Source organism: Nuphar pumila, chromosome 9 (assembly GCF_984573655.1).
Source record: "Nuphar pumila chromosome 9, dmNupPumi1.hap1.1, whole genome shotgun sequence".
In the NCBI taxonomy this organism is placed as follows: Eukaryota; Viridiplantae; Streptophyta; class Magnoliopsida; order Nymphaeales; family Nymphaeaceae; genus Nuphar; species Nuphar pumila.
Genome location: NC_143257.1, coordinates 108,532,257 through 108,545,999, shown reverse-complemented (window position 1 = coordinate 108,545,999; position 13,743 = coordinate 108,532,257). Strand labels below are relative to the sequence as shown.

Genomic DNA, 13,743 nt, shown 5'->3' with positions numbered 1-13,743 from the left:
TCCCAAGGGCTCTATGGCTCTCTTGTGTGTATAAATAGGGGTGTTCCCCCTCCATGTAATCTAATGCTTTCTCCAGCATTTTGGCAATACATTGTTATATTTTATTTGCGCTCTTAGCCCATAAGTGGCCCATGTGTATGTGCTTATGTGATTGACTCATAAGTTTTCCTTGTGATTTGAATATTGTGCTCTTGTAAGCCCATAAGAGGCACCCTCTTGTTCTTGTTTCATTACAGCCAGGACTAGCTGACTGGCCAAACAGCCAATTCACCATTAGACTTGTTGCATCCGTGGGACTAGACACCAAATGGTTTAGCATCACCACTTGGGTGTGATGGCCAATTGAAGGCCAGACCAGCCTGCCAGCAGTCACAAACACCAACCCCTTTTGGCTTGTTTCCAATGTATCCAATGACACCCTATGGCTTGGGCTTTGTGCAGCCTTTGCTAACTACATAGCCAGGCTCTCTCGGGTGCTCATGGCCCTTAGGAATGAGATGAGCTCGATTGCAACACATTAAGCGAATGGTTATTTTGGTTATGCAGCACAGATTTCAATCATTAGATACAAGCATCTTGGAATATGATTTTAATCTATTCATGCCTTTGGTTTTTAGATTTTGCTCTTCTATTGACCGACTGTATATTCGTCTTGACAAACAGGTTAAGCTGCATTTGCTTACTGCAGTACTCAAGTGTTTCTTGAAAAGGCCACCTGAGACACGGAAGGCTTTAGGAGCTGCATTTGCTGCTGGTTTAGCTGATTCTCACCAGGTGAGGCTTTAGATGTAGTTCATGGATTAAAATGCTAGTGAACCTCAATTATTGAAGGATTATTTGTTTTACTTTGGTCTTTTTGTCACAGGATGTTCATGATAGAGCCTTATTCTACTACAGGCTTTTGCACTATGACGTGTCAATAGCTGAACGTGTAGTGAGTCCTCCTAAGCAAGCAGTGTCTGTCTTTGCCGAGACCCAAAGTAGTGAAATCAAAGATCGGATATTTGATGAATTCAACAGTTTATCTGTGATATACCAGCAGGTAGGTGTATGACCACTTTGAGTGTTAGTTATACATGCTCCAATAGCCTTTTCAGTACATTTTTTTTAATGTTTTACTTTTTACATTTTAGTTTTTGAAAAGGGTAGAATATAACCTTTCTCCTCTGGACAATAATTATGTTCTATCAACCGAGTGTGGTAGATCATTATTTCTTTTACCACCTTTTGTGTGTTCCATGTATGATGAATCTCCCAAGAAATATCACCAAGTTTTCAATTTTACATGCTTAAGGGTTTTTAAAAACAAAACTGAGAAATATTGTAATAAATTTAAAAAAAGGTTTATTATTGTTTCATTTTCACTGTTTCATTTTTTATTTGAAAACGTTCGAGAAATTTTCTATGATTTTCGAACTACTAATTTGAAAGTCTTATAGGACTTGGCATTATTATCGCAAGACTCAATATGAGTGACATGGTTAAGCCATGAATAAAACTTTGAACTTCTCTAGTCTCTAAATTCCCTGTTCCTGCAATCAGAGTGATATGGTTAAGCCATGAATAAAACTTTGAACTTCTCTAGTCTCTAAATTCCCTGTTCCTGCAATCAGACTAAAGCCAGAAAATGTTTTATCATATTCAAAATTGTTGCTGCATTTTGGAAGATGGCTGCTTGTCTTTCATCTTTAATTTTTTTCTCTACCTTTTCCAATATTTTGTGTTCCATATCCATAGATTCTTTCTTATCCTTTGTGAACAAATTTTTCTCCTTTCGTTTTAGACATTGTAATATCTATTATCTTTCACATTTGAAAGAATTACCTGAAGAATTTGCATTCTGGAAATTTTGAGATTTTTCAGGATATTCATAAAGATGGTTTTCTAATTGACAATTCACTGAATTTGCAGCCTTCATATATGTTTACTGATAAGGAACATCGTGGACCATTTGAGTTCTCAGAGGACCTTGGATCCTTGTCAGTGGCAGATGAAACTGCAGGTGGCGCACTTTCGGCACAGAGAGTTGAAGCAACTGACAATGATCTTCTTTTAAGCACATCAGAGAAAGAAGAGAATAAGGGTCACACTAATAATGGCCATTCCGCATATAGTGCTCCTGACTATAATGGACCTTCCGTGACTGCTCTTATACCTACAGACGCAACATTCTCAAGCTCCTCAATGCCATCTGCTAGTTCTAGCTTACCCATTGATGATCTTCTTGGCTTGGGCTCTCCAGTTGCTCCTTCAATGCCTTTGAAGCTTAATGCAAAAGCAGTTCTTGATCCTGGCACATTCCAGAAGAAATGGGGTCAGCTATCAATTGCTTTGTCAATGGTAGGTCATATCTATATTTCTTAATTTGACTATATGCTTAATTTCAAGATGAAATGGTATCTTTCAATTTCTTGTGTTGTCAATTTTTATGGTGATGCCATTTCTTTCCTTTAATGTGTTTTACACAGAAAGTATATGAAACACCCATGACTAGTTGGGTATTCTTACGATTCTATGCCATGTAACGTAGACATAATGTATGATAACATGCTTGTAGCTGCTTTTGTGATGAAATTCGTTGTTAATGGCTAGTGGAGCTGGAGCTATTCTTATCTGTGCCATTTAACAGGCATAATCTATTATATGCGAGCTTTTGGGATGAATTTGTTCTCCTATGTTCTTTTTCTGGACTTTTTGGTGTTAATAAAAAATTGTTGATACTTGGGGTCAGTTAAGATAGACAGATGGTTAGGTCACACTATCATAACTGACTAGCCTCAAGTTTGAATCCCACGGTTATTCCTAGCTTGCCTGCGAAAAAAAGGAAGTTTATTAATACTTGCATTGCCAGACATGTACCTTCTTTTCCTTATAATATTTGTCTGTAATATTGTTCCATTTGAAAGGAATCCTTCTTTTTCTGATTTATTTGTTAGTAACCTAGTTAAGCATATTGGTTTCTTCTTGTATCTTTCTTAGTTTGGTCATCTTTACCAACGAAGGCGCTATCTGGTATCACATACATGGCATGACAGGCAAAAAAAATCCTGAAGCTTTCTTGAACTTGGGCTTTTGCTTGAGAATTTCATTTATACTTAACTGGTGCAATTTTCCAAACACTAGTTTTACTGCTCGTTTAGCTCATGAGAGTAGCAAAGGGCCCATCTATGATCTGATAATTGATTTGCTTTTTCTGCTTGCAGGATTTCTTGCTGACCCCACAAGGAGCTGCCACCTTGACGATGCCTCAGGTCCTCCTCCGGCACATGCAAAGCCATTCCATATTGTGTATAGCCTCCGGTGGTCAAGCTCCAATCTTCAAGTTTTTCTTTTATGCACAGAAAGCTGATGACCTGTTGTCAGCTACCTCTTTCTATCTTGTGGAGTGCCTCATAAACACTTCCTCAGCAAAGGCACAAATAAAGATCAAAGCTGATGATAAAGGCACATCTGAGGCTTTTTCATCTTTGTTTCAATCTGCTTTGCTGAAGCTTGGTTCATCATAGACCTCTGCTATTTCGGTTTCGACTTTTTGTTGCTTCACGGAAATTGTTGCCAGCATGTCAACCAAAGGTAGATTTTCTGTGGTCAATCTACAGATTAGTACACGATGCTTTGTGCACGGCTACTAAAATGCGTGGGGCAGTCATATTTGCAGAGTTTAGATGAGTTTATGGTTTGTTTGTTACCCGAGAATGAGGCGGAAGTATATTTATGTTTCCAGGTCTCAATGAATAAAGAGCTTTGTATCATAGAACAGGGTTAGTTCTGCTACGATGTATTTGAGTCTTGTTGAATTTCGAGTATTGCCAAAACGCATGAAGCTATACCAGAAATGCCTAGGAACTTTTGCGTTCACAGCCTTGCAAGCCTCTAATTCTTGTTTCTTGATTGACAGTTGCATCCTGTCTCCTTGCGTGATATGTGCGTGACATCATGAGTTCATGCATGCGTGCCCATATATACATAATTATGCACGCATGTGCTGCATGTGGATGCAAAAGCAATTGCGATATTGGAAGTTTTTTTATTCTCATTTGACAGCCAAAATCCAATCATGAACTGAATAAAGCACTAACCTGTTTGAATCCTTTAAATAAGGAACATAGTAAATTATGACCAATTGCTTGGCTTATCATCTGCATCTATAACTGTTTGCATATTACATTTGACTGCTTGAGTTATTCGATTTTTATGAAGAAGCTGCTCTTGACCTTATCATGGTGGTTCATTCAGGTAGAATAGTTAAAAATGCTCTTGATACTATCTATAACAGACTGTTTAATTACATGGAAAAAAGTTGTCATAAAGAGAGTTTCAAATCCTCGGAGGTTACCCCCTGCATGACTATCAAAAAGCGAACAAGATGCAACCTTGTTGGGAAGACACCATTGGCAGTTGGGGTCTTCCCAGCAAGATGGTGTGCGATCAGATCACTTAACTATTCAAGTTACTTCAAAATCAAGCATTTAACACGCCCAGGTAACTTTAACTACAATAACGCATATACCAGTTGTTCTGTACACACTACATACCATGGAGGCAATCACTTGATCCAGCACAAGTTTTTTCCTGAAACCCAAGGGTTAGGCATGCGGTTTGGTCTGTCGACCCAGACTAGTCATGCACTGATGATGGATGCCGTCTATAAATCAAGTCAACGAAGTGCTGGCACCAAGCGTGAAAATTGAGGAACACTTGAGATCCATACGTTCAATGCAATTTTCATGGGAAATTTCTGAGCTGACATCCATTTTCATTCCTTTCCCACAAGTGGAAAAAAGATAAAAAATCATCATGCTGGCAAAGTAGAACTCTAGCCAAAGCCTGCCCAGTTTTTCTTATCGCCTACCACTTTTCATGTGCAAATCTTACGTACCTCTCCCCTTTTAAAAGCATTCTCATCAGAAGGCAGAGCTGGCAGGATTATTTAGAAATCTGTGCCCTTTAGGCCTTTCCCTTCCACGGGGAATGAAACAAACAACAAAGAACAGAACGACAACCCAACCCTCTTGAACGATTGCAACTGCGCGCCCATTCATTCATTTACTAAAGGGGCACAGAAGCTCAGACCAACTTGATATGGTATCCGAGCAAACCGACTGGTAGACGTGATGGAGCATTTAATCAATGGCTAGAAATCTCGGAATTACAAAATTCCTTGAAGCACATATGTGTAGTAGGAGAGATTCAAAACATGGTGTAATATAAAGCACCAAAACAGTACTGCCGTATCCTGCTTGTATGCAAGCTAATTGCCAAAGAATGAACTGGGTTTGACAATTTTATTGGATGTTTTGACCGATTGAATATCTTGAATTGTAAAGAATACAAAACTGAAAAATTTGTAAAGCAAAATTACATATAAACATGGATCCTCACTTAAAAAACAATCGAAGGCCTTCTCTTAGATCATCCATTGTGATAGTAATCAAACTCTCAGCATCCACACAACCAAGATCGAGCCTAAGATCCAAGTTCTCCCTTGCGTTCATAAGCATAGGTTCAACGATTCCTCCATTCATCTCCCTACGCTGCTTCTCAGTGGTCGCCTTCTCTATCAGAGAAGCCAAATTCTCGATACTACATGATGGGAGCAACTTGAAACCATAAAGTGAGCTCTCTGCAGCCTGGTTATTCATTTTAAGATGAACAATTTCTGCAAGTTCCCTTGGATTGAAGTCGCTAAAAAAGAAGATTTTGGTCACTCTTCTGGTAAAGCCTTCATTTGCAGAAATCACCCTCTTCATTGGTTCACTGTAACCTGCAAATATTACAACAATTTTCCCACTGTCCATGACTGACATAATTTCCTCTAAAGCTTCCAGCCCATAGTCCTTGTCGTCAGATTTCTGAGCAGGAATCAGTCTGTATGCTTCATCAACAAACAGAATTCCTCCCATTGCCGCAGCGATCTACAGCACATTGTTAAACTTCTATGAGTTTGATTGGAAGACATTTTCTAGAACATCAACTGGAAAATTCTTGGTCTATTAAACCATAAAGTCAGAATACGACCAAAGCATTCTAGAGTCTTGGTAACGAGACTGAGACTAATAGCGCATATTTAAAAGATACAGCAACTTTCACCCAGACAGTTTCAGCATTATTATGAGGCTGGCAAACCAATCACATAGCAAGTCATTGCCATGAACATAGTTCTCAAACAAAAGTTTAAACCTGGCAACTTGAGAAGGCATTTCAGATGCATAACATGCTGGTAGTCATCAATCTAAGTCCTGCTAATGAAATTGATCATGCATAATATTCGCATTTGATTAATCATTATTTATGCATGATCAATGTTAAAATCACTTTAAAAACCTATTTTTAACGTTAGTTTCGAGAAACCACATTGAATTGAATTTTATCATAAAATCATATTTTTCAAAGCTTTCCCTGCATTTTTAGTGTTTTTATTAGATTTAGAATTTCTTAATTGTAGTCTAGTTAGCTTAGGTTTGTACTAGCTAATTGTTAATTAGTTTAGGAAGTTTGATTTTTAGAAAATAAAACATGTTTTTCTAAACAAGTTTTTTTTGGAAATTATTGAAAACTTTTGGACTTGTTTTGAAAAATCTGTTTTAACCTAATATTATATTATAAATAATATAGTTCAGCAAAGAAGAAACGTTTTTCCTTGTTGGAGTTAACACCCCCCTATTCTTGCCCTCTCCTCTTCCTTTCCTCTCCCTCTCTCTTTACACCGGTTCCTCTTCTTCTTCTTGTTTCTCTTTTCCTTTTCCTTTTCCTTTTCTTCTTCTTGCCTTTACCATCGTCGGTCCTTCTTTCTTTTTCATCGGGAGGTGTCGCACAAGTGGAAAAGCCGTATCTCTTCTCAACCAGTCCGTCGGAAGCGCTTGGTGAGTGATCTTCTTCTTCTTCCCATCTCTTTTTACGTGTTTCATTCAACGTACTGCCCATAGTTTCTTGTCTTCTTTATGAAAAAATATAAAAATATACATATATATCGAGTTCTTCCTTAAGAATTGTTGTTAATCTTAGGGTTAATGTGTTTTTGTGATAAGTAGGTCTATCGTTTGGGTTGCATTCACCATTCTGTTTTGATATTGTTTTCGTTAGCATCCCGATCTCAGCATGTCATAGTTTGTCAATGATCTGTATTTTTGTTTTTTTTAGCGTGTTTAGTCTTGATATTTTTTTAGCCTGTGTGTTTGATTGATCTACATTCTGTTTTTGTTTTGTGGTGTTTAGGTTAGTTAGTCTTAACGTGTATAAGCTTGTGTGTTCGATTGATTTGCATACGTTAATAGTCTAATTTTTTTGGTTGTTGTAGATTCAAAACCGCATGATTAGTTTCTGTTAGTTAGTATTCATTTTCACCATTAAATACAGTCATTCATCATTAGTAGGTTAGTGTTTTGCATTAGCGTGAGTGCTGGCCTAGGCATCACCATTTTCTTGGTGTTGGGTGTATTTCTGATTCTTTTTTTTTTATTTAATATCATTCAGCATCTATCCAACAGCCAGCATGATTGATGCTGGCTGTTCACAGTTTAATTCACACAGGCGTCAAGGAGTCAGGGTCTTGCATATGTTTAATTCATAGTATTTTGTTTTACCGTGTTAGGATGTTTAATGTTCTTTTGATTGAGTGTTTGATTTAGTATTATAGTGTGTGATGGATAAATTAATATAACATGTGAGTCAACCTTGCAATATTAGTTTAGTTAACTAAATGAGTTGCTGCAATACATGTTGATTCTGTTAGTTATTTGATTTAGTAGTGGTTACATTAGTTGCATTAGTTGAGTACATTAGTGAGTATCTTAATTAATTATTTCATGAGTTCATGTCTATGTAGTTGAATTGCTTGGTTCTTTGTTACGTTTCATACGAGTGGGTGATTGTCAGTTTATCTTTATGTGCCTTTTGGTGATTTTTCATCATATTTTTCTTTCATTTTCTCGTTTCTGTTGTGTTTTGTTCTTTTGTTTTGCAGGAAAGCGGGTAGACGTGCGGTAGAGCCCTCTTCGTACCTTTGAAGAGCCCTCTGAGGTCTCTTAAAGGTTCCCTCAAGGGACCCTCAGACCCTTAGAAAGGCCCCTCAAGGAGCCCCTCAAGAGACCACAAAGTGATATGCAAATAAGAAAAGCAAAGTCTCAAAAGGGGACAAGAAGACCTCGGCATTGAAGACTATTTTTTCCTTTTCTTTTAGATTAGGATTTTATTTCATTTATTCAATTCATTGGGTTGTAATAAGGCCGTTAATTATTGTTTAAAGTCCTCCACAGAGGGCTGCACTGTCTCCCTTATTTACTCAATTAATTGATTTTATTTTAGACAGTATAGCGTAGTTAGATTGTGTGTTGAATACGAAGTGTTTCCCGTTCCCTAAGATCGACCCGGACTCCACCACTCGTGCGAGCCGGTTTTTATATTTTTGGTGTTTGGCTTTCACATTGTTTTTATATAAAATATCATTTTTAAAACCATTTTCCAAAACTCACACCAGAAATCTTTTAGGTGAAGGCTCAAAGCAAATCATAGAGGATAATTACTAGAAGCTTTTTATACAATTCGTAAAAACTATACAAGTACACCTAAGGTATTTCCTCTATCATTTCACTATGATATTATACAAGGGGAATACCTTTCTTCTGGTCTTCGGTCCTGTGTGACCAACGAATTCACCAACAAGATCCGTCCGTTGCACTTCAGTTACAAAATCAGTAGGCAAGATACCCATCCTATGAAGAAGCTTTCCAAGGATGCGGGCAACCATTGTTTTTCCTGTTATATGCAGAGCGTATGTCATTTTACCAAACACAAAAGCTTCATCTAGTCTGATTAATAGGCACAAAAATTATTACAGAAAGAGGAGAGAGGCTGATTAATAGGCACAAAAATTATTACAGAACTCTTTGAAGCTAGAACAGTCAAGATCCACAAAATACTGACTCACATACTTTGATAATATCAGTGCCTGCAAGTGCGTTGAAAATCTTCTTGAACTGAACCTTAAAATTGTTGATTAACTGGATGTGAATTAAACAACATTCTAGGACATAAAATAAAATCTAGTAATGTGGTACTGTGGGAATTAAAGAACATCTGAATAAAAAAATTAAAGAACCTCGATATACATGCATACATATATGCGTGTGTGTGTGTGTGTGTGTGTGTGTGTGTGTGTGTGTGAGAGAGAGAGAGAGAGAGAGAGAGAGAGAGAGAGAGAATTTTCAATCCCTTCTGATTTTGAGCTATAAGGTACTAAATAGGTTGAAAGAATTATGAAGCAAAAGAGGAGAGAGGCTGTGTTGACATTGACGTTAAAAGAAAGAAAATCTGAAATAAAGCAAAACTGAATATATGAAAATATGGAGGAAACATAAGCTTTGAGGGTTGATGGTAAAGTGGTGAGGAAGAGAACAAAGGAAACATGATTCAATTACATTCTTTTTTTCTCAAAAGAATAATAATGAAATTGTATGAACTTGAAAAGATCAAGTGAAAGCATTTGAAAGGTTCAAATAAATAAGATTACTTAAGAAAGAAGTTAACGAGAGAAACATGAGAAATCGTACAGGAAAAAACAAATGATGAGAGTAGACAAAAATAAATGGATGGCAACCAATCTACATCAATGCTTTGATGCATGTGAGATTCTCTGAAAATGAAGTATGATAGTAAAATGTTGGCATAGTGTGGCCCTGAAACCACTATTGTGTGATTTGAGTGTGACTTACAGTAGCCACACATTCTTTATATTTTTTTATTCACAAAAATATACTTACAAAGTACAAAAACACAAGAAAAATATTGCAAATGACAATGCATAGCATGACATTATCCACATACAATTGTCGGGAACACATTGAAAAATGTGAAGGGCTTATGGACCCATATATGGCACACTAAAAAAGTATGCACTGTAGCAGATCTGTTCACTATCAAGAAAAGAGAAAACATCCTTTTCCCATAAGAAAACCTGAAACTCCATTTACTCTAATGATGGGAAAGAGAATCAGCCGAACAAGTTGGAAATCATACATGATAGAAGTCATAAAATAAATATTCATTGATGCATCCAAAAAACAAAACTTCCCATCAATTTCTTAATGATAAAATAATGAAAAAGAAAACAAAAACTGAATAGAGTGATTAAAAAATCACACATCTCTCATTATCTGAATTCCTATCAAGTAAAATGCTGCCAATTCAGGACAAAGAAATGGAAGAAACACACCATTTGTAGAATACAAAAAGGTAAACAGGATGCTGACAAGAAGCGGTACCTGTTCCTGGGTTGCCAAGAAAGGCCATATGAGGGAGTCTCCTTGGAGCTACTTTAAGCCCAAGAGCTCTCCTCTTCTCGTCTAGAAGCATTCCTTTGGCCCATTTCCGCAACTGTTGCTTGAGGTCATGTAGTCCAACCAGAGTTGATAATTCAGCTTCCAATTCTGTCATTTTGGCGCTTGCTTCCTTACATGCTTTAATAGCCTTTTTTTTACGCTGCTCTTCCATATGCGATCTAATAAGTTGTTTTACCTTCTCTGTGCCTGAGACTTGTGAGAGGTGGTCTAAAGGAGTCTTTCCTTCCTGTCAAACCACTATTTCTATCATTATCTCCTACAATGCTCAGATAAAAAGAGTAGGCAATATTTCTATCTTGAAAGCAGTAGAAATCAATCATACATTATCAATAGCATAGCAATCTGCATTGTACTCAAGAAATGCTTCCACGGTTGCAGAATCTTTTGCTTGAAGAGAGTGCCAAACAGCCAGGTGTAGTGGAGTCATTCCATTCTGTAAGAGTCACATAGTTAGGAAGTCCAACCTCAGAAAAGTTGATAGTATTGAAGGATTTATAAAGCAAACAGGTCTATGGACGCTAACATTTCAATCCTTGTCAACACTTGTTAACAACAAAAAGTAGCAGGAGTAGCAGCGATAGTGATAACGACACAACACGATAACAATTATGCACACCAATAAATCATTGACAAGATATCTGACGATGTATCATCAATATGAACTTCGGCGTCAACCTTATGGTAAAATATAAATTAAATATGCCATTGAAACATCTAAAATATTTGATTCAGCTGAAACTGGTCAACACATGCTTCCAGAAGTGCACTAATGTAATACTGAGCCTTCTGATCCAAGAGTTCTACCCCAAGACTTGTCACAATACACGCTTTCAGAAGCATGAATCAAAGGGTGCTTGATAGAGACATAGATAGATTAAACAGAGAAAAACACTATGCATGAAGTTAGTAAAAATCGCATGAAATCCAAAGAACTATTATCGGATAAATTACTTTTGCCTTGACTTCCAGACAACCACCACGATCAAGAAGCAACCGAACCGCGTCAGCGCAGCCATTCTTCGCTGCGACATGTAAAGGGGTTTCTCCATACTGCAAAAGAGAAAAAAGTTTGTTGATCACACTTACTTAGCCAAATCTAAGAGAGAAAAGCTTCCCGGTAATGGCAGAAATGGATGATTTTGTCAGACTTTAAAGGTAAGGAGGAGGATTCTAGATCCTTCCAACCACAACCATGAACCTCTAACATCAGGGATTTAGTTCGAAGCCAGCATGTACCATATTTTGAGCTTCCAGATCTGCCTTTTCAGATCCCTTGACATCAAGTAGATACCTCACAACCTCCAATCTGTTGCAAGAGGCAGCAGCATGAAGCGGTGTCTGCGATATCTGCGACGAAGAATGTGAACATGAAAATGTGGTCGACAGCGCAAAACGAAAGCAGAAAAGAGGAAGATGAATCGGCCAGATTCGTCAATCGAATACGACCAACAAACCGATGAGATTGATGGTGATGAGTAGATCGATCGCAGGAAGGCATCAATCAAAGCAGTAAAGAAAGCACGAGAAACCAACATCCAGAGAAAAAGATGGGCAGCGGAATAACAATGCGCAGGATTTCGTTATGGGGGAATGAGAAAAAGGGAAAGAGGATGAATTACGACGGCGTTTGGGGCGTTGATAAGGTTAGGGGCCTGCTGCAGCAGGGAGCGCAGGTTCTCTAGGTCTCCGGCCTGGGCGTACGAGTGAACGGTCCTTCCTCCTGCTGACGCACCGGAAGCCACCGCCGATGGCGGCCGTATTCTGTTTCCTCCTTTCGATCCATGATGATAGTCTCCTGACGCGTGCCCATTCTCCGCCATTGCCTTTCGTTTCAGAGCCAGTGAGGCGAAAGAAGAAGAAGAGGACAACTAGTCAACACCCTCCTTCCTCCCAAAGAGACTGAGGCGGCCCAGATTCAGGTGGCCGCTAAGGTCTTTCTTTTTTTTAAAGAAAATTCTTGGTTGGGTGAATCCTGCGGCAACTGTTAGGAACACAGGATCACCACCGAACCCACCGCTTCTCTTGTGATGGTCCCTCGACAGGACCCAATGAGCCCGAAATTGCCCCACCACCAGAGACCCTGTGTGTGTGTGTAGAGAGAGAGAGAGAGAGAGAGAGAGAGAGAGAGAGAGTCTCTTCACCACCGGCTAGCCTTAATTAGTTCTTTGCTGCACTAAATTAGCCATTCAAAAGGAAATTGTGGACGAAGACACAGGGCGCGGGCTCGCATGTGAGTTTTGTTTGTGCAGCTGTGTTCTCTTTTCTCTCCCTTATTTCACGACCACGTCCCCATTCCGTATCTCGTTGTAAACGATTACAAAATACGAGTGAGAAGCCCACCTTTTGCTGTGAACCTGTGGTCCTCGACGATGACTGCGTCGACAATCATGGTCCCACTAATAAGGAGGAAAAACGATTATTTTAATAAAAAGTAAAATGAAAAGGGAGGTGCATTAAAAAGAAAAAAAAAGTTGCCCAACAAAGAGGTTACGGGATTCTGATTTCTCTCATGCAACCAGGTGGTATTCATGATAAAGTTATCCGTTTTGATCCTTGTCTGCATAGTTATTTCTATATAGCTGTACCGACAAATTAGGGTACGTGTAACGCCAATGACATTTATTGATCGATCTTTCAAATTGAAAGAAGTCGAAAAGCCAAAAAGAAGTACCTTGCTTTATTACCTATCATTTTTATTTTTATTAATATATCACACTATTGTTGTCTATGTATAGATTAGTACATAAAACACATTAAAATATGGTATGTTTTTTTCTTCTCAACAACTGACACCATCAAAGCCTAAGCCTGTTATGACCCCATCTGCAGAAAAAAAATATAAAATAAAAGAATACAAGTATAGCTTCAAACATACCATGATAAAAAAAACAATAACAGATACCCTATAAAGACTCACAATTTATGTGTGACATAACAAGAAGATGACATGTGACATCAATGACCATAAGTATCATTTACAACAACAACTACGCCTTCATCCCAAAACAATTGGGGTCGGCGATGTGAACCAAAAAAGAAAATCATTCTGGGTCTTCCACATAATCCTTTTCCTCCAATCATTTGTATCCAATGTCATATCATTGGTGAGGTTCAAAGCATTTACATCCTTTCCTATCATCTTCATCCAAGTCTTTTTAGGCCTACCCCAACCTCTTTTAACTAATATATTTTCTCATTTCTCCATCCTTCTAACTGGAGCATCATTAGGTCTTCGCCGAATATGTCCAAACCACCGTAAACGATTCTCTCTCATCTTATTTTCAATAGATGCAATGTCAAACTTCTTACGTATCTCCTCATTTCGAATCTTATCTTTTATTGTATTTTCACACATCCATCATCTTAGCTACATTCATTTTTTGAATATGATGTCTCTTGGCAGGCC

General features: G+C 38.0%; 2 protein-coding genes across 2 annotated transcripts in view; one reads left to right on the top strand and one right to left on the bottom strand.

The window, feature by feature from the left end:
* Positions 1-3,857, top strand: part of LOC149828832 (beta-adaptin-like protein A) — a 37,612-nt gene extending 33,755 nt beyond the window's left edge. The window contains exons 8-11 of the mRNA XM_090017750.1: positions 664-774; positions 866-1,042; positions 1,912-2,340; positions 3,204-3,857. Of these exons, the coding sequence (XP_089873876.1) occupies positions 664-774; positions 866-1,042; positions 1,912-2,340; positions 3,204-3,506 (1,020 nt within the window). The 3' untranslated portion in view covers positions 3,507-3,857. The remainder of the gene's footprint in view (positions 1-663; positions 775-865; positions 1,043-1,911; positions 2,341-3,203) is intronic.
* A 1,398-nt stretch (positions 3,858-5,255) lies between these two features.
* LOC149828831 (uncharacterized) lies at positions 5,256-12,286 on the bottom strand. Its single transcript, XM_090016985.1, has 7 exons — positions 11,957-12,286; positions 11,574-11,684; positions 11,289-11,387; positions 10,660-10,770; positions 10,260-10,563; positions 8,615-8,754; positions 5,256-5,915 (listed from the first exon to the last, which is right to left on the bottom strand). The coding sequence occupies exons 1-7, from the start codon at positions 12,155-12,157 to the stop codon at positions 5,379-5,381; spliced, it is 1,503 nt and encodes a 500-aa protein (XP_089873111.1). The 5' UTR covers positions 12,158-12,286; the 3' UTR covers positions 5,256-5,378.
* Between the last annotated feature and the right edge of the window lie 1,457 nt (positions 12,287-13,743).